Source organism: Crocuta crocuta, unplaced genomic scaffold, assembly GCF_008692635.1.
Source record: "Crocuta crocuta isolate KB4526 unplaced genomic scaffold, BGI_CrCroc_1.0 scaffold97, whole genome shotgun sequence".
Lineage (NCBI taxonomy): Eukaryota > Metazoa > Chordata > Mammalia > Carnivora > Hyaenidae > Crocuta > Crocuta crocuta.
The window spans coordinates 3499217-3521418 of NW_027531999.1; the positions used below are offsets into that span (position 1 = coordinate 3499217).

Sequence of the window (22202 nt, forward strand, 5' to 3'; positions counted from 1 at the left end):
GAGGGGGAGACAGAGATAGAAAGAGAGAGAGAGAGAGAGAGAGAGAGAGAGAGAGAGAGAGAGAGAGCGAGAGAGAGCAAGAATCCCAAGCAGGCTCCATACAGTCAGCACAGAGCCCCATGCTGGGCTCAAACCCACAAAAACCACAAAATCATTACCTGAGCAGAAACCAAGAGCCAGATGCTCAACCAACTGAGCCACCCCAGATGCCCCTAAATACTAGTTTTTAAGGATCTTATTTAATTCATTTTTTTTTAACTTCAAAAGCACAATGTACTATCTGTCCCACCTTCATCATCACTTACAAAGACACTTAATCACCCCTTTCTACTTGTCCTAAGTTCTATCTTCCTTTTCTTATATATTTTCAGAATAAGCCATTCTTTCTTCTGTTTTCACCTAGTAATTTTTCCTACTGAATGCATGGTTACAACAGCATGTTTCATTTAACCAGTTATCAATAAGACAATAAATCAATTACACTTAACCTGTAAAATTTAAGAAAAAATGTAACACACTGGCATATAGTAAGTTTCTGTAGTGAAAAATAAACTGCCAAAGATACTCTTCAAAATTTAAGTATCCTTATTCTAAGTTTTCTATATATTCCATATGTATAGAGCCTAATACGTATACAGCGTAATAAAGCCTAGCTGTTGCTCCAGCATTTTAATTTATTCTTTCCAAAAGTCCAGTCTAATTTGATACAAGCATAATTAGAAGTCACTTAAGCCATATCAATGTTTATGGTCAAAATATAAACTTTAATAACCTTTTAGTTATTTAGGTAAGTTGAAAATCTCCTGGTCACAAGCACACATTACTGATTTAATCTCCTAAAAGCCACATTAATTCTCTTCTACTCCAAGGCCAAATAAAAATATTAATGCATTTAACAAATATACAAACATTTACGTAGTTCTTAAATACCAGGCACAGCCTGAATAAGGGATTTTTTTTTAAAGGCATTAATTTTAAAAGCCCACAAACAGTGAGGTTTGTCCTAGAAGTAGGCATTAAAGTATGCTGAATGAATAAATGGTATGTGGAAAACAACTACTACAGAACCTGACTCAGACAGATGTTAGTTTCCTAGTTGCTTTCTCCCCACTAGCATTTTACTCTTTGAAATAATTAGCCTCCAGTAATGAAGAATTAGAATTATTGCTTTTTTCATCTTTATATTTCACTAAGCCTTTAAAACTGAAAAGTTTATGAATTATCTCTAATTATAATTTTAATTAGCAAAACCTACAATTTTTTATCTAAAAGTAAACTAATCATGACCTAAAAGTAATCAATTTCACTAGATGAAATTTTTAATAGAAACAGGTGTTTCTTCAAACCACTAATGAATAATAATAAACAATTAAAAACTGCAACCCTGTAAGTAGGCATGATTTTGTCAGTAGATAGAAAGCAGACACTATACACCAGCACCCAAAAAAAATCACTACTAAATTACATTACCATTTTAAAGGCCTAATATATTTGCTTTACTCACAATATTTACATACCTCTTTAATACTTCAACAACTAGATCTAAATATAATTGCCTTCATTTTAGAAAAGAGTAAACTAAGCTTCAGAAAAATTAAGTAACTTGCCTGTAACATATAGGGTGGCAAAAGAAGGATTCATGCCAAGGTCATTTAGCTCTAAACCTTGAATATTTTTCACTATTAAATCAACCTTTTACATATATACACAGATTTTTATGTCTAGCAACATATGCACACAATCTAGAAGAGATTTTAGTATCCTCATGATAGAGAAAGAAATGCAGCAAAATTGCAGAGGGAGGGATATTACTGTGCCAAATATGCATTCATTCAGCAAACATGTTTTAGGCACCTGTTAAAATAGCACAACAAAATACTACCCAAAAGAAATGAGTGACACATGAAGCAATACTGATGAATTTAAAATGTTATGTTGAGCAAAAGAGGTCAGACACAAAAAAATATATACTGTACAATTCCATCTCTATGAACCTCTAAAAAAATATTCTAAGCTCTAATAACAGAAAGCAGACTGGTAGTTGCCTATGGCCATGAATGAGGACTGCCTGGAACAGTGAACTTTGGATGTGATGCGAATGTTTTTATTTGGATTGTGGGGATTGATTGTTACACAGGTATATAAATTTGTCAAAACTCACTGCAAAGTACACTTAAATGGATATCTTGTTTTATATGTAAGTTTCCTTAAGAAAGTTGAATTAAAAATTAAAATAGTAATAAAGTACTTAAAAAATAGATACTCCTACAGATATCAAATGATCATGGGCCTTGCCCAGAGAAAGAAAATCTTAATAGAAGATGTATGTATTTTTACCACGAATAGCCAAAGTAATATTGAAGAAGAAAACCAAAATGAGAGGCATCACAGCCCCAGACTTTAGCCTCTACTACAAAGCTGTAATCATCAAGACAGTATGGTATTGGCACAAAAACAGACACATAGACCAATGGAATAGAATAGAGAACTCAGAACTGGACCCACAAATGTATGGCCAACTAATCTTTGACAAAGCAGGAAAGAGTATCCAACGGAAAAAAAAAAAAAGCCTCTTTAACAGATGGTGCTGGGAGAACTGGACAGCAACATGCAGAAGAATAAAACTAGATCATTATCTCACACCATACACAAAAACAAACTCAAAATGGATAAAGGACCCGAATGTGAGATAGGAAACCATCAAAACCCAGGAGGAGAAAGCAGGAAACATCCTCCTTGACCTCAACCACAGCAATTTCTTACCTGACACATCCCTAAAGGCAAGGGAATCAAGAGCAAAAATGAACTACTGGGATCTCATCAAGATAAAAAGCTTCTGCACAGTAAAGGAAACAATCAATAAAACTAATAAGCAACCAACGGAATGGGAAAAGATAGTTACAAATGACATATCAGATAAAGGGCTAGTATCCAGAATCTATAAGGAACTCACCAAGCTCCACGCCTGAAAAACAAATAATCCAGTGAAAGAATGGGCAGAAGACATGAACAGACACTTCCCCAAAGAGGGCATCCAGATGGCCAACAGACACATGAAACGATGCTCAGCATCCCTCCTCATCAGGGAAATACAAATCAAAACCACACTGAGATACCACCTCACGCCGGTCAGAGTGGCTAAAATGAGCAAATCAGAGAACTCTAGATGCTGGCGAGGATGTGGAGAAACGGGCACCCTCCTACACTGTTGGTGGGAATGTAAACTGGTACAGCCCCTCTGGAAAACAGTGTGGAGGTTCCTCAGGAAACTAACAGTAGAACTCCCCTATGACCCAGCAATAGCACTGCTAGGAATTTACCCAAGGGATACAGAAATGCTGATGCATAGGAGCACATGTACCCCAATGTTCATAGCAGCACTCTCCACAATAGCTAAAACATGGAAAGAGCCTAAGTGTCCATCAACGGACGAATGGATCAAGAAGATGTGGTTTATCTATACCATGGAATACTACATGGCAATGAGAAAGAATGAAATCTGGCCATGTGTAGCAACACGGAGAGAACTTCAGAGTGTCATGCTGAGCGAAATAAGTCAGGCAGAGGACAGGTAACATATGTTTGCATGTATAGTTGGATTAGGAGGAACTTAATGGAGGACCATGGGGTTGAAGAAGAGGAAAAAATAGTTGGGGAAAGGGAGGGAGACAAACCACGAGAGACTCTTGAATGCTGAGAACAAACTGAGGTCTGATGGGGGTGGGGGAGAGGAGAAGGGGGGTGGTGGGTATGGAGGAGGGCACTTGTGGGGATGAGCACTGGGTGTTATATGGAACCCAGCTTGACAAAAAACTATTTTTAAAAAAGATGTGTGTATTTTTAAAAACTTTCTAAAATATTTAAGTTAACATATTAAATTGCTTTAAAAAAAAAAAAAAACAGTATTGGGGCACCTGGTTGGCTCAGCCAGGAGAGCATGCGACTCCTAATCTTGGGGCTGTGAGTTTCAAGCCCTAAACTGGGTGTAGAAATTACTTTCAGAGTAAATAAATAGGGGCTCCTGGGTGGCTCAGTCGATTAAGCATCTGACTTCGGCTCAGATAATGATCTCATAGCTTGTGGGTTCGAGCCCCACATCTGGCTGTATGCTGACAGCTCAGAGCCTGGAGCCTGCTCTGGATCCTGTGTTTCCCTCTCTCTCTGCTCCTCCCCTGCTTGTGCTCTGTCTCTCTCTCTCAAAAATAAACATTAAAAAGTTTTTTAAATAAATAAAAATCTTGAGCATAGATAAGAAAACAAATAAGTAAATAACCTTAGTATAATAAAGAGTCAACAGAAATCAGTAATAACAGTAATAGTGCCATTAGCTTGTTAGTCTTAATTGACCTGTCCTCCTACTACAAGATGTATTAATTCAGTCATCTAAAGCTTCCTTACTAAGTTGTAGTTTTTTAGCAAAAAAATTGAAATCATAAATGAACTTTCAAATGTTCTACATATGTTTTTACAATATATTAATTGCATTACATCTTGCTTCCCAACCTAAGAGCTAGTTCTATGGATATGAGGATTTTTCTTAACGGATGAAAGCAACCACTCAGCATAATTCAGAACCTTGGATAAATTTGGAACTTTTGGCATTTTAGGAAAATAGTGCAGTGATTTTGAAACTATGGACTCCACCACTGGGCCATGAAATCAATAGTGTTATTTTAAAACTAGCATGTTTAAAGACATGATTTACAATATAATATAAAGCATCTGAACATATTTTACAGTAAGGAAACTGTTTTCTGAGTCACACACACATATGCTATTTGCACTCACCCTGGATCCACACTGTGAATCCTGGCTTAAGGGAGAGGAGGGGGTAGTGAAAGTCTCTAGAAGAATGCTAGGGCAAAAATGATAGTGTAATGCAATAGCCATAAACTTTTAAGTCAAAGACCTAAGTTCCTATCTTAGTTCTGCCACTCTAACCATATGACCTTGAAGAAGTTAACAATAAGCTACACTACAGAACCTTTATTTATTCAACTGTAAAATGGGTAGAATTCAACCAACTATATAACAATTATGAAAATTATACACAAGATCATTTTACAAAGATTAAAAGCCAAAGTCCTTTTGATGGCTTACAAAAAAAATCTTTCCTGACTTGCCTCTCTCCCTAACTCCTCTGCACCCACCTACCTACCATTCTTCCCCTTTCCTACTGCACTCCAGCCACACAGACTTCACTTCCTTGTAATTTTTCAATCGTAAGACACCAAATCTAAGACATCCTTTCTCAGGGCATTTGCCCTTGGCTGTTGTCCCTTCCTGGAACCTTTTTCTTTTGGATATACAAAGGACTGCTCCCTCACCACAGGTTCAGCCACCTTCCAGGAGAGGACTTCCATGACCAGCCAACTTAAATCTGCATCCCACATATACTTCATACTCCCCTGGTCTCTTTTCCTCCACACCCCTACCACCATCTGCCACACTGTGTTTTGTCTTTCATTATGTACACTGTGTCCTTTTTTTTTTTTTTAAGTTTATTTATTTTGAGAGAAAGAATGTGTAAGGGAGGGGCAGAGAGAGAGGAAGAGAGAGAATCCTAAACCGGCTCCGTACTATCAGCCCAGAGCAAGAAGCTCAATCCCACAAACCATGAGACCCTGATCTGAGCCAAAATCAAGAGTCAGACACTAACAAACGGAGCCACCCAGGCACCCCTCTTTTTTTTTTTTCTTTTTTTTAAGAAAGCTTCATGCCCAGCACAGAGCCCAACAGGGACTTGAATTCAGTCAGACCCTGAGATCAAGAGTCAGAGACTCTTAACTGAATGAGCCACCCAGGCAACTCCACTCTATATTCTCTTAGAACAGTGCCTGGTACATAATAGATAAATATTTGCCAAATTAATAAATAGAATGAGTAACATACAAAAAATATCTAATACAGTACCTAAATGTTACTCTAACTCCAACTACCAAACCACTTGTTCTTTTTCAAATTCACCCATGGATATCAAATTGAAGCCCTCCAGAGAAAATAAGCTTAATGGTAAAAATACCATCTTATTTTTGCAGTTAACATAACATCTTAGCTACATTTTTACTGCTAACACAGCATATTAAATTAAGCAAAAATCCTCTTAAACTTTTACATTATTAGTTTATCTAGTTTAAACCACTCTGTGGTCAATTTTGGTACAGAATTTCAATATGGTTAACTTCATATCTGTGTGGTATTAAATGATTTGCTTTCCCCCCATAATATATAAAATGATGCTTGGGAGAGGAACAAAAACAGGATTATAATCCTTTATTATTCTACTCTTATTTTTATTTTTAGTACTGAAAACTAAAGTTATGAACAGAAAACATGTAAAGCACTTTGGAAAAACAAAAAAAATACAATTTTTTAAATTCTAAGTTTATACCTTAAAATTTTAGGACAATTTTTTTTTACACAACCATACTCAATGTCATTAACAGAAAAATTAAAAAGATAATTCACACATAGATGTTAAGAATGTAAACTGGCACAACGTTGCCGGAAGAAAAAAAGTTAATATTAAAGGCTTTGGGGAGCGCCTGGGTGGCTTAGTCGGTTAAGCGTCCGACTTTCACTTAGGTCATGATCTCGCGGTTCGTGGGTTCGAGCCCCGCGTCGGGCTCTGTGCTGACTGCCAGCTCAGAGCCTGGAGCCTGTTTCAGAATCTGTCACTCCCTCTCTCTCTGACCCTCCCCTGCTCACACTGTCTCTCTCTCTCTCCTAGAAATAAATAAAACATTAAAAAAAAAAAAGGCTTTGGAAAATAGCTTTTCAGACATTCAACAATTTATGTCAGGCCCTACGTAAAGTTTCAAATACACATCAGTGAGCAAAGCTAACTCAATCCTTACTCATGATCTAGTGGTGGAATGAAAGACAAAATTGTTAAAATAATGACTATATGATAAGTGCTATAGGAAGAGGAGCCTGCTTATGAAAGGATATAGCTGACTGCTATATACATACTGTCATTCACGCCTCACAATTCTACGAGGTTAAGTATCAATATTATGCCTATTTCACAAGGGAGGTTAATGAAGCTTCAAAAAGTAAATTTCAAGTATTGGAGCCACCTCTAATACTTTAAAATAGTAATTGTACTTCTATAAACATTTTCTAAAAAAATATTAAAATGTGCAAACAGGGGCATCTGGCTGATTCAACTGGTTAAGCATCCAAATCTTGATTTTGGCTCAGGCCATGACCTCACAGTTCCCGGGTTTGCGCCTCTCCTAAGGCTCTGCACTAACATGGAGCTGGCTTGGGATTCTCTCTCTCCCTCTTTCTCGGCCCCTCCCATTCTCTCTCTCTCAAAATAAGTAAACATTTGAAACACTGAAGTAAAATGTGCGAACAAAATTTAGGTACAAAAATGTTCACCAAAGTGCTATTTACAAAAGTGAAAAATCAAAATAAAATTAAATGTTCAATAATAAGGAATTCAGTTATGTTCTGGCCATTAGCAATCATGTTTGGGATAAATAATGATGCTGGAAAATGCTTATGATCAAGTTTTTGTTTTTAAAGACACGTTATAAATCAGTAAGTATAGCCTAATTTCTTTATCACAAAAATGAGAACAGTGGTTTTCCCTATATATTCCCCATCTTTTTTAAAATACTTTCCAGCATTTTCTACATTTTTCACTCACCCTGTATCACTTTAGTATTCAAGGAGAAATACAAGACAGACTAATGTTTTAAACACACATACTCCAAAAATAAAGTTTGCCCAGGTTAAATGGTCTTCAGTGTGCAAAATTACCAAGTAATTTTTATTTTCTTCTTTCTTCCATCTTAATTTTTCATTTTCCTTCAAGTGTTACCATGATCACTCTACACCACAGGCTTCAGCACATGACTTCATAATCTATTTGCTTCACACAAAAATTTAAAACTAACAAATAATAGTATTATTTCCTTGGTATGCTGCAGTAATGTACATCTATATTCAAGAATCTGAACTTATAAAATAGGTAAGTTACAAGGAAATCATTTTGGGCACCTGAGTGGCTCAGTCAGTAGAGCATCTGACTTCAGCTCAGACAGGATCTCACAGCTCGTGAGTTTAAGCCCTACACAAGCTCCACGCTGCCAGCGCAGAGCCCACTTCAGATCCTCTGTCCCCATCTCTCTCTGCCCCCCTACCCTCTCAAAAATAAACATTAAAAAAAAGGTTAAGTTAAAAAAAATAAGGAAGTCATTTCTATTACAAAAGTCTTCTCTTTAAAAACCATTCAACTTCTCAAAGGTGCCTGGGTGGCTCCGTCATTAAGTATCTGACTTTAGCTCAAGTCATGCTTCCACAGTTTGGGAGTTCGACTCCCACATTGGGTGAACTCAAGCCCTGCTTTGGGTGAACCGGCTTCTCTCTCTCTTCCCCCAGCCCTCTGTCCCTCCTGGGATTCTCTCTCTCTCTCTCTCCCCCTTTCTCTCTCTCTCTCTCTCTCTCCCCCTTGCTCACTTGCACCTTCTCTCTCAAAATAAAATTAAATAAAGTTCAATTTCTCAATATATTAATTGGAATAATGTTAGAAATCAAGAGAATTTAACTGTTCTTTTTCTGAACCAATTGATAAATCAAAAGGTAAACTATTTCTGATATAGTGTCAAAACTGTCAATTTAATTTTGCAGAATCAAAAATATGTATCGTTACCATGTCTTGAAATTTCAACACGTACTATTTGCCAAGGCTGGCATAATATAATTAAAAATAAAAGCCATTCAACCATACCTTTTAGGATGTAGACTACTGTAAAAAATAAATTCTCTAGCTACTCTTAGTTAACTCCAATTTTACAAGGGCGACAGTAAAAGCAATGCCTTTCCCTGCAATGAACAATAATCATTTTCCAAATTTCATTATTCTGTGATTCACTTTCCTTACTCTGCTACTGCAACTACTTAGTACTGCTTTCCTTATATGGTATTCAATGCTTCAAAAGGACTCAGTACCCAAGAGATCTTACAGGTATTAAGGGAAGAAAAAAAAAAAGTAAAAGTTATTCATACACATTACATAAACAAGGAATATACAATAGTTTCAAACTACTGCACTGACATTCTCAGTTCTCTATCTGTAAATTACAAATGAATTTCATTTGCAAGGAAAATAGGCACAATGCTCATAAACATGTTTGAGAAACAGTAATAAAGAGAAAGCACACAGATAGTTACAAACAATGGGAATAACCCAAAGAACATTCAGCATCTCTCATCCTTAATGAAGAGGAAATGAACACAAGGTAGACTTCCTGCCATATATACTTACAGAAAGAATCAGTACTTCCACATGTAAAAATATCCAAGTATTAACTGGCCTCCTATGATGAACACTCCCCATACTCCCTCCCCCCAAAAACCCAATAAGCCACATATTTAATTACGTAAAAATAAAGAGAAAACCATATGAATGCAGTAGCACCATAAGGTAAAAAATGAATGAATGAATCACACAACTTATAACTACTAGCTGCATTACAACCATTAATAATCAGGAAATATCACCATAATACTTTAACATTACTTTACAATTAACCAAATGCTCTTTTTTTTTAATCTCAATTCTCATCAGCAACATTAGAAAGTATAAATGACTAAAAAGTTGAGGCTCTTCAATACTAATTGATCTGCCCAAGCACATAGCTAATAAATTCATGGAACCCAGACTGGAACCCATTTTCTGAATCCAAGCATGGTAGTATTTCCAACACAATATATTATCTCTCTGTTAAAGGTGAGCATATACTCAAAGATAAGTGACCTTTCTCAACTTTCAAAATATGAATGATAACTTCTATGTTAAATATTCCCTCTGAATTTCCTCCAAGACTCTGGAATATTTACTCTGTAAAAAGGAAAAGAGACATAAACCAATACCTTGATAAATCTAATGTCAGATGCTTTACATGATTCTAAGAAGATACTTGATTCATTTTAAAGATATAGAAACTGAGGCAAAGAGAAGAAACTTGCTATAGGTAACTCAACATAATTCAGGTTGTAAGTGGTAGACACAATTCTGAGCACTCACCTAATGCTCTCTCCATTAGATCTACCCATTTATCAAAGGAATTACCAAATGTCTACCTATTATATGCCATACACCATGCCAAGAACTTCAGATAGAGCAATGTTAAGATGTATTTATGTTACTCAAAATACTACACAAAACACTTAACACATCTAAGCAAAATCCCTGGCAGGAAAAACATGTATAGACTCTTAGGAACAAAACTTCATCTTCCTTGTTTACATTTACAAATTTGATACAAAGAGCATAATGCACTCTGAAAAACCTGTGGCTAATTCTCATTTGCCACAAAATCTCATCTTTGCACAGCAACCCCCTACAAAAACAAAACACAAAAACCCCAAAAGAGCCTTTATTCCTTACATCTAATCTATTTATCCACATTTTTCAAGTGAGAAAACTGAGGTTTAGGGAGGATAAATCACAGAACTAATTAAAAGTGATAGAATGGTGATCATGTAAAATTCTAGGACAATTTAACTCTCTTTAATAGGAGTTATAATCAGTTCCATCTTATTCAGTCAAAAATGAGCTCAATAGACAATCAGACAACTTGGGCAGCTACAAGTCACAATGAAAATTCATTAACTTCCCTTAGGAAAAAATGACATATAATGCATACTACCAAAGTATTAATTTGCTCAAACTGCATTCTCAGAGAATTAATTCTTTCTATTTGAAAACACACATTCGGGCGCTTTTTTTCCCCTGCACTGCAGAATTAATAAATAATGCTAACAACCTAAAATGAGTGCATAACTGTCACATACAATATTTTAATTACACATACACATATTTAAGCATTGTAAAATAAGCACTTGTAGTAACATAATACACGTTTCTCCACTATTCAAAAGTAAAGCATTTCTATGAAACCTTTCAGTAAAGCAAAGCAATTACCACTGACTTATATGGAAAAATTTTTTTCATGTTTATTTTTGAGAGACAGAGAGAGAGACAGAAACAGAGAAAGCATGTACCCATGCTCACACAAGCACACGCATGAGAGGGGGAGAGGCAGAGAGAGAAGGGGACAGAGGATCCAAAGTGGGCTCTGCACTCACAGCCTAATGGGGCTTGAACTCACAAACCGCGAAATCATGACCTGGGAAGTCGGACACTTAACCAACTTGAGCCACCCAGGTGCCCCAATATGGAAAATGTTTTGAGCATTCCCAGACTCCCAAAAACACTTTTCTCAGGCTTTGCTGAAACCTTAGGACGACACCTCTTGCTAACCAATGCACAAAATAAATCAACATAAAGCAAAGATGCCCACACACACAGTTCAAAGCTATGGAGGCTTTGATGCAGAGATGTTAAGTATAGTTTCTAAGAGGGAACTACACTTCTTGAGGTTCCTCTTGCTGCTCCAATACGCACTCAGAGACTCACTGTAAACAAACACTAAATGCAACTTTCATGTTCTACCTTTTTTCATAAAGCAAAAAACCTCTTCTTTCTGCTAGGGAAAACAGGTACTAATGTAGGTAATTTCATAAAAGCAAAGAGGCATCATAACATGAACTTTTGAAAAGCAGGGGATACCTGTATAGGTACCCACTCCTATGAATAATTCTATCACTAATTCAGAAGTCTTGCTTTATTCTAATCTATCTAAGTAATGTTAAATCTCATGTCTGCAAATACTGTCAAATAACATTTAAACTTTGCCTGCCCTAATATAACAAATTTCATCCACTAAAGCTTTTAGCTTATATATATATAAAGCTCTCTATGGTTTCATAGTCCTTTTATTTATTTATTTAAATTACTTTAGTTTAGTTTAGAGAGAACGTGTGCAAGCTGGAGACAGGCAGAGGGAAAGACAGAGAATCTTAAGCAGGCTCCACGCCCAGCGTGGAGCCCCAGGTAGGGCTCCATCTCACAGCCGTGAGATCATGACCTCAGCTGAAGAAATGAAGAGCCAGATGCCTAACAGACTGAGCCACCCAGGCACCCCATTTGGTCATACAGTTCCTAATAAAAAATCCTGCCAGTATGAATTCAAAATACTCAATTTTTCTACCAAAGAAAATAAATTCCTTAAAAAATTTCACACCATCAAATCATAATTTTAATTATAATTTGACTGTGAAACCTAAAACTCCCCTCTGAAATCTGATTATCAAGAGCATTGTTTTAAGAATGTATAAATTATTCCCCATCACGTAAAAAGTTCATTCCTTCACCCAACTTCTCCTGAGGTTACTCCAAATCTACATATTCCTGTTTCATTCTCCAAATCTACATATTCCCCCAGGCTTTCTGAATTTGCAATGCTGTGTACCCTGCCCCAACTAGTGAACTCCAAATCACCCTTCAGAACCCAATTCAAATTATCTCCTCCTTGAAATAAACTCTGTTAATTCCCTCAAATAAGGCAGCTCCACTCTAACTTGTATCCACAGCATGCACCACAAAAAATGAACTTGAAGAATTACTCAGTAGGACCTATAAGAGTGCATGGCAGTGTACTGAACTGTACGAGGAAATCTGATTAAACATGAAAATCATTACTAATGAATTTCTAAGAAAAATATACTAGGTACAACTTTGCAAAACTCAAAACTCTTAAAGCATTTTTCAATGCAAACAGGTTTAAAATCTGTTCCCCTTTAAAATTTTCCACTAATATAGACTCCTAATTCCAGAAAACATTAATTCAGAACACATTATCATGGCCTCTTAATAAAAAATAATCCCTCTTCCCTAGAGCTTTCTATAAAACTTAATACAAATTTACTGAGTCCACCACAATATTTTTTCATGGTTGAAAAACAAGGACTATCTTAATCATCTTTCCCCTTTAGGGTTTACCCCTATTTATGCTGAAGGCACTAAGTAACTCTTTATGAAATTTCTGGTTACCCTATCTTAGGCCCTCTATTCTTTCTGCCTGGGAAACCAATCACCTAAATTTTTTAATGACTTTCCCTTATTTCCAGCTACTGCTCAAAAGTTACCTCCAGAGAGAGGCCTTCCCTCATCACCCTACTTAAAAATGATCTCCTTTCATCCCTCATCAACTGCTGTAGCCTTATCTAACCTCTTTATTCTCTTTATCACAGTTACTACTATCTGAAATTGTTTACCTTTTTATTTTCTGTCTCCCCCTCTAAGATGTTAGCTCCATTAAGGCAGAGACTTGTCTTGTTCAATGCCACATATACCCAGAGCTACAGTAATGTCTACAAGAGAATAAACACTCAAATTATTAAAGAATTTATCTACAAAATATCTAGCATGCTAAAATAAATAAATAAAAATTATCTAGGGTGCTTTCAATCACTAGAAACTGAAATTTAAACAAATAATTTTTACCCAAATGTTACTGAAAAACAAGTAAACTCTATGAATACTGTATCTGCAAAGAGATGAAAGTCTTTACTTTCTAAAAACACTAAATTTTAGTCTGGAAGTGACTTCAGAGATCAAGACCAGTGGTTTTCAAACTATGCTCTGAAACACCTAAAGAGTAGGCAAAGGTCAGATTCTCTGAAGTGCTGGACTACAATTGTTTTTTATATATACATCTATTTAGGATATGTGATATACACACGTATAGAATACAAAAGCACATTTAAGAGGGCTCCTGGGTGGCTCAGTTAAGCATCTGACTTCTGCTGAGGTCAGGATCTCACAGTTCACAGGTTTGAACCCGAGACAGGCTCTGTGCTGAGAGCTCTGGGCCTGGAGCCTGCTTCAGGGTCTGTGTCTCCCTCTCTCTACCCCTCCCCCACTTGTGTTCTCTCTTTCTCTCTCTCTTAGAAATAAACAAACATTAAAAAGAAAAAAAAAAACAAAAACAAAGAGGCTCCTATATGGCTCAACCCATTAAGCATCTGACTCTTCATTTCAGCTCAGGTCACAGTCTCACAGTTCTTGGGTTGGAGCCCCTCATCCAGTTCTGACAGTGTGGACCCTGCTTACAATTCTCTTTCCCTCTCTCTCTGCCCCTCACCAGCTTGCATTCTCTCTCTCAAAATAAATAAAGTTAAAAAAAACAGTACGTTTGACATCAAATTTAAACACTTTGGAGGCTGTTTCTGCTGCCAGATTTAATGGTTTTGCTATAGACCTCAAAGTTTGGCTTGATAAGTCTTATGAATATATCCACATTGCTCTTAAGTGGATACAGGTTAGAAAAGTTATAGCTCTAATTTTTTTCTACTCTTAAGGAGAGACGTGCTCACTCAAATAAAATTATACAAACGACCCCTGGGGTGCCTGGGTGGCTCAGTTAGGTTGAGGAGTCTGACTCTTGATTTTGGCTCAGATCGTAACCTCCTGGTTGGTGGGTTCCAGCCCCGCATCCAACTCCATACCTAGAGCACAGAGCCTGGTTGGGATTCTCTCTCTACCTCTCTCTCTCTGCCCCTCCCTTGCTTGTGTTCTCTCTCTCAAAATAGATATTAAAAAAAAAAAACACTGTATCTCTAGAGCACTATTTTGTGCACTAGTAAATCAAGACAAAGTTCAAGGCATATCTGCTCGGCACATTACATCCTCGCAAAATAAATGTGCAATAAATGAATTTATAAAATGTGGCATCAGTGTGATACAATATTACCTACTCTTATTATAACACAGTATTATTTAAAGTTTTGGCATTTCTTGATAAATACGATTTTAATACTTAAAAATGTGAGCTGTTTTATTTTGCCAAAGTCAAGCTTGAAACAAAAAATTTCCTGCTACTTCTCTTTCAAATTTCTACCCTACTCTGAATCTGCAGGATGACCAATTAAAAACAAAAATAAACCTTCCACGTATACATACTTAATTTGATAAATTTGGCTAGAATAATATTAGGGTAACATTACATTAAGAAATATATTAGATGCTGTGTCCACTCTAAAAATAAAATGGTCTTTATAATGCCCAATTACTAATTTTAATGCTAATCAAAACAGCTTAATTTTTCTATCTTTACATTAATAGTAAAATATAACCTTACTTAAGAGGCGCCTGGGTGGCTCAGTCAGTTGGGCTTCTAGACTCTATTTTGGCTCAGGTCATGCACTCAGTTATAGGATCAGTTGTGAGATAGAGGAGCCTTATTTCAGGCTCCAGGCTCCACACCTAGTGTGCTTAGGATTCTCTCCCTCACCCTCTGTACTCTCAAAAAAAAAAAAGAAAAGAAAAGAAAGAAAAAAAAGGTTAATATGTTACCTTATTTAAAAAGTGAACATCAAAATGACAACCCTGTACAACTGAGATAATGGGGTTGCCTGGCTGGTTAGTTGGAAGAGCACACAACTCTTGATCGTGGGGTTGTGAGTCTGAGCTCCACAATGAGTAGAGAGATTATAAAAAAATAAAAATGAAAATAAACTTGAGATAATATATATGATAACATATATATATACACAACAAGCTTTGCAAGTTGTAAACCACTTTTTAAAATATTAAGCAATAAAAAAAATAAGTCAAAAGGAATCAGATCCTCTGAATGGCATTAATTATTGAATACTGTTAGGATACCACTCCGAAAAACTCCTTAACAGAAAAATAAAAAATTTGAAGGATAAACATAACTTACAATGTAAAAAGTAACACAAAAAACATTTCTGCCAAATATGACACAAAACCAAATGTTCCTCTCCCAAACACATTCTATTACATAATCAATCATTACATTCTGTCAGGATGTGGATACAAAATGGAGTTACGTTTCAACATCCAAACATATAAATGGAAAAATGGCATATTGATATGTGTGGAAAAAAGCAAGTCTACTCATTGTTACCTAAATTGCCAGGACATATAATTTTGTCTTGCTTATTTTATCATTCCTTGGCAAAGTAAAAAATTACTAAGTGTGACTCTTATCTACTTTCAATAAATATAAGGAAAGACATTTCAATTCAGTAAAAGCAGAGAAGACTGGTGTCCCGAGTACTGGATCAAATTATCTTTTAAAAAAATATTCTCTCTCTCTCTCTAGCTTCAGTTTTCAATCATTAAAAAGTCTCTGGCAAATATACATCAAATGAGAGATAAAAAAAAGATAATCTTAAGTCAATTGCAAGCACCTCCTCTAAACCCAATTCAGGAGTATCATTTACTCTGCTTTGATTTCTACATCTCAAAAAATGGACACAAAACAGCTGTCCAATCTCTTACTCAAACCCTCAAAGGCTAAAATAGTATATGTATCATTTACGACCAAACCTCCCTGAGTGACATAGGCAGCATAAATAATCAAACACATCAACATTTATCCTGCAAAATGTTGGAAAACTAGACAGACCAATAAAGACCATGGTTAGGTTACCAATTTCAGTTGGAATTAGCCACCATGAAAAATTAATTTCAGAGCTTTCAAGTTTCAGACTACATTAAGTCATCTTAACTAATCTTCGTAAGGAGAATGGTATTTAAACTAAGAACTCCTAAGCATTGGGCCAAGCATTAGAAGTAAAAAAGATTTGGGGAGGAGTGGGGGGAGGGGAGAGTAGAGAATCTAACTTCAAAAAGCCTAAATCTAATAGGAGTTCCTAGTTAAGCAATTTTAAGTATATATTACTGTGTAAATAAAAACACAGATCTTCCTCCATTTATGATGGGTTACACTGATAAACCCATCCTAAGCTGAAAATACCGTTATGCTAAAAACATAACATATATAACCTACTAAACACTGTAGCTTAGTCTAGCCTAAGTGAAATGTGCTCAGAACACTTAACATTAGCCTACACTTGGACAGAATACCACGAAGCCTCTTTTATAATAAAGTATTGAAAATCTCATGTAATTTATTGAATATTGTACTGAAAGTGGAAAAAATGATTATATGGAGACAGTGGTTTTAAGTGTACTGTTTATTCACCTTTGTGATACAGCATGGCCTCTGCCCAGTATCATGACAAGAGTATTGTACAGCATTATTGCTGGCCCAGGGGAGAAAAAATCAAAAACTGAAGTACAGTTTCTATTGAATATCATTTTTGTACCATCATAACATCAAAAAGTTGTAAAATTAACCATCACAGGGTCGCCTGGGTGGCTCTGTCGGTTAAGCGTCCAACTTCGGCTCAGGTCATGATCTCGCAGTTCGTGGATTCACGCCCCATGTCGGGCTCTGTGCTGACAGCCAGCTCAGAACCTAGAGCCTGTTTCAGATTCTGTGTCTCCCTCTCTCTCTGACCCTCCCCTGCTCACGCTGTCTCTCAGTCTCTCTCTCTCAGAAATAAATAAGACATTAAAAAAAATGTTTTTTGATTAACCATCACAGGTCTGAAACTGTCTATTCAAAATATCTTTCAACCACTGACCTTACCCATACAAAATACAGTGAACTTAAACACTTCACCAGAGGCACTTTATTATTACTATCCTTCCCTTTCCTACACTTTCTCTACATACATTTCTCTAAGAAGCTGGTTATTAAGTTTCCCAAGATGCAAAACTATAGGAAAAAAAAAACTCAGGGAAGCAAAATAATACTGGATGTCTTTCTTCCCATCCCTTTTCGAATAAGGTATTTCTAGTCAATGGACTGGGAAACAGTACTCTGAAAGCATGGAATCAAATGACAATCTGATACCAGTTCAGTTAACTGCATATTTACTGATAACCTACTAAGTACCATGCACTACACTGGGTACCAGAAATGTAAACATAAAGACATAACTCTACCTCTTAGGTAGGAAGGTGCTTAAAGTCCACAGGAGGTTATGGTAGATGGCAGGGATGGACAGTAAGTTACAAGGCAGCGTGACACTTTTAATTATATAAGCTTAAAGACTAAAAGCAGGAACAAAAGGATTTGGGGACTCAGGAAAAGTTCATTTAAAAAGTGACACCAGAATAGAGTTTTGAAGGATAAGAAGTCTGTCAAACAACAGAGATGTGGTAGTAAAAGTACCCCTACACACCCACACAAAAATATATGAAAGCAAAAAAACAAAAACAAAAACTTTCTGGGTAACTAATACAGCTGTCCAAAATATCTACCTATATCTAAATAGACTTAGATCTCAAGTGTAAGCGTATATAAATCATCAAATATGTCCAGAAAATGGAAATTTTCTCCTACTTATTTTATATTTCCATATTATATAAGCTATATTACCAAAAAAACACTTAAACCATTTTATTACTTCATAATTCAGTGTATCCCCAAGTGATATGCCAAGAGATGTGCGTCTACATCTCAGAGAACAAGCTGTTAAAAAAAACATAATAGGAATTCTTTTTCCAGGTCATCCCTAACAGTATAGACAAAGTAAATAAATAAACAAGCCACCGCAGCACGACAAAGTAAATAAATAAACAAGCCACCTCAGCACGACCTGTCAGAGAGAGGAATTGTTCAAAAAAGGATGCCAAACAGAAAAACTAAAGCAACAAGAAAAAATATATACAGCATTTAAACTGAATGCAGAAAGGCTGAATGAACAAAACCAAGGTAAAAATTATAATTTTAAAAATTGAAAACCCTAATGTCCACTCTGTTTCTTTTCAAAGGCAGACTCCCTAAAGAAGACATCAATTTTATGGCTCTTTCAAAATATCTAGTGAAAGTCACAATGAAATTCAATTCCTATTTAAGCATCACAGGTAGAAATTATCCTTAATAAGGAAGAACGATCACCTGTATCATCAACCAAAATGATTCCTATCACAGCACTAGATCCCTTGATATCAATATTGTATGTAATTATATTCAAAAATTACAGTGCAGCTCAGATTAACTCTGTAAAATTGCCCTACCTGGTACCTTGGTTTCTTTTGATTCTTTGTGTTACAAAATCCACCAGAGGTCTAGGTAACAAACAAAATCTTATTTGGTAGTATCTTTTCCTAAAACTGTATCACTATTTGCATAAGCTGTCCTCAATGCCTATTTAAGCAAGCACGCAGAAAGTTTTGCTTTTAAATATGTAATAAGAGAACAAACCTTGTAACATTCAAAACTTCAAGATAATTTAAAAATACTATTTATCACTTCTTTTAAAAAGTAAACAAAGGAACTTATTTTTATTAGACTACTGAGGTCTACTCATTATTTCATATATAGATGTGAAGTATGCCTCTACTCTTCTACAGTATCAGAAAATTTTATTAAGCAAATCTGTCACTATACAGGGCAAAACTATAACTTCTCACAGGCTGTGAAAGAGTCTCTAAGAGCCTTTCAAGATACAAGTACCTTTAATACCATTATCTATTGAAGAGATAAAAACCAAAACGACTAGGTTAGAAGCACTAGTAATGAAATCTTCTCATAAATCTGAAGTACTTATTTACTTTTGAACAAGGAAAATTTCAGGTTATAACTAAGTGTAAAATATTTCTGAAAAATGAAAAAGTAAATTAAACATCCCAAATTATTAAGTAAATCCATAGGTAATTAGCTTTCTTGGGGAGGAATATCATTCTGAGTTTCATTTTATCTTCAAGATCAAGTACTTCTCAAACGAAGGAGATATAAATACACTCTTGCATTTTGTCCTAATTTTTTCCACCACACAAATTTACTTTAAAACGGAAGTATTACAGAAACTGAAATTTTTTTAAAGGCTGTATTTGAAGACTGTTGCTTGGTTAGGCATACTGGCAATTCTCATTCCCCAAGAGTATCAGATTAGGTTACTGATATCTCTATACAGTATACTTAGAATAAAAGACTTCTGCTTAGGATAATTTATTTTTATTGATGCAACATTAATTGGGATGCAGAAGTGTGAAAGTTTCTCATTCATGTTTAAATTACAAAGTATGCACAGAAGTAACTGCAATTCAAGCCCTTGGAGATAAAATGAGAAAAGTACCTTTTTAAAATTAAATGAGAATTTTACAAAGTCAAGAAAGTGGAACAGTTTTGTCTTTTTTATGTGTACACTGTTATTTTTTCTTTAGGCTTAATATAAGAATTACAAACTAAAGAGGAGTTCAACATACAAAGCTTAGTAAGTATCTTGGTCCATTAAGTATTATTTCAATAAAAATATTTGAATGTAGACCTCTAACCTTACAAACGTAGATGTTGTAGCCATTTCAGTCCTCTGTGATTCTGAATCAACCCTTTAAATCTGAGATGAAGTTATCTTGCAAAACTGCAAAAGCTTAAGTGTTCACTGACGTTCGAGAACTTGTCAAATATACTAAGTATTCCTAAACAATTCAACTTAAACCCAAAGTAAACAGATACTTTGAAATTTCTTTTCAATCCCCTTATACTTTATATTTCCACTTATGTTATTTCAAAAGGCAAATCAAAAGTTACACTTAACGATTCTGGAGGTTTAGAAATTCCTAACATCAAGCCTAACAGGAAATGTGTTCAACTGTTAACTATAAATTCAAGTATGGCCTCCCTCGTGAACAGATTTTAACTCAGTACTTTCTACTATTTCGCCAAGAATGTAAGGGTTGACATGAATAGAAACGGTCCAGAAAATTAAGGAGTTAAGGTTCTCTGACCAAGAGTTCTACGAAAATTAAACAGAATGTGTTGCATTCGGTCTTCGGGAGGTTAAAAAGTAAAGGCCTCTCCTAGGATTCAAAGGAAGTTGATGTTTGGGTTCCTTCCGAGAGGGTGGTACCCGTATGTAAGACTTTTGTGGTGGTAATACCATATCCACAGGGTATGGTATAAATGCAAACTCTAAAACCTTGGAAGTGCTTTTATAAACGAAAAACTAGAAATCGCATTCGCTGAGGACAAGAATTTGAGGCTTTCTCTCCTAGATGGACACAGAGCCTCAACGAAAAACTAGGTGGACCCCTTTCAACCCCACTCATTTCTTCTGTGAAACTTTTAAGTTAGACCCAAGACTGCACAAGGTGGAGAGGCCCGGGCGGAAGTAGAAACCTAGGACTAGTAACTTCACAAACAGAAGCGTCTCAGGTTCCTCCGCCGCCCCAGGACTATCCCGTCTCCCTCTCTATCACACCACTGAAGGTTCACCCTTCCCGGTGCGGTGGCAGAGGAAGCATCACAGCTGCATTCCTTCTTCCACCAACCATACCCTTTGGTATCCCAGGGCCTGGGGGCTCCTGAAGCCCGTTAGCCAGTCCAGTGTGCCGCCCCCCACCATCTATTACACACACACACACACACACACACGCACAAGCACGCAAACACACAAGTTGCAGGTGATGTGGGTGTACTGAGAAAACGTGGACAGCCGAAGACCGCAGCAGCTGCTGGGAACGCGGCAGCCCCATCTAAAGCGGACCCGGGCTCCTCGGCCACTGCCGCTGCCGCCTTCTCTTCTTCCCCAGGAAGCAGCGCGGCGGCGGTGGCTCCTCCGCGCTGGCGGGAGGTNACTCACCGCATGAATTTTCTTGTCCCGCGGATCCAAGATGGCGACGTATCCACCGCGGAGGCTGCTGGGAGCAAGACCTTTACCCTCTGACCCCCGCCGTGACCCCCGTCGTTCCGGCTTCACTCAAAGCGGCGGCGGAAGGTGGGAGCGGCGATTGCCTACCGGACAGGGTTGGGGGTGGGTAGGCCGCTTCCCGCGCGTTCGAGAAGGGTTGGGGAGAGGCGCTTCACTCCCTCACCTTCTTCCCCGCGGCTTTCAGCATGTCTCCCACCGACTGACGGGGAGGCTCGGAGCTTCTTCGCGGCCGTTATAGCGAGCAGGGCCTCTGCGGCCGCTGCAGTTCCCCTGGGACTGGGTCGCTCTGCACTAGGCACCGGCCTTGGGTCCGAGGCGCGCCCCGGGGTCCGGGGGCGGGGAATGGTGAGGTGGCGTCCGCCCGCCCTGCCTTGGGACGCGGAGCGTGTTTGTGTTTGTGTTCGTGTCGGACACCACGCCCCTCCCACCTCCGCCNCCCCGCAAACTCCGGTGCTTGTGCACGCACTTCCAGGGACCGGCAGCACGTCACCATCACCTCCTGAGAAGTGAGTTCCCCTCCGCCGAAACCGTTGGTGTTTTCTACTCATCACCCTTCCTTTTTTTTTTTTTTTTTTTTTTTTTTTTTTTGGGGGGGGGGGGTNAAAGCTCTATGGAATGAGCTTGCGCTAGCCGAGTTATAGCACTTTCTCTCGCTCCTACTCCCGAGTCCCCACGTAAGCTTGTGTGACCGGCCGGGCTGTGAGCAGTACCGTTTGAAATTACAGTGGCTTTGGTGGAAACTTCAGGAGAGTGAAGTCTTTGTTTTTCAGAAAAGTAATTGTCACTCAAAGTGAAACGAAATTTGT

At 37.2% G+C, this 22202-nt stretch overlaps 1 protein-coding gene across 5 annotated transcripts in view; it reads right to left on the reverse strand.

Moving 5' to 3' along the window:
* The window catches only part of CNOT2 (CCR4-NOT transcription complex subunit 2), a 130115-nt gene extending 108329 nt beyond the window's left edge, over positions 1–21786 (reverse strand). For 2 of the 5 annotated variants that reach the window (XM_077775280.1, XM_077775281.1), the window contains exon 1: positions 21328–21781. In XM_077775280.1, coding sequence (XP_077631406.1) covers positions 21328–21332 — 5 coding nt within the window. In that variant the 5' untranslated portion in view covers positions 21333–21781. Of the gene's footprint in view, positions 1–20020; positions 20154–21327 lie in introns of those variants that run through there. The other 3 variants (XM_077775282.1, XM_077775283.1, XM_077775284.1) reach the window with 3 other exon arrangements.
* Between the last annotated feature and the right edge of the window lie 416 nt (positions 21787–22202).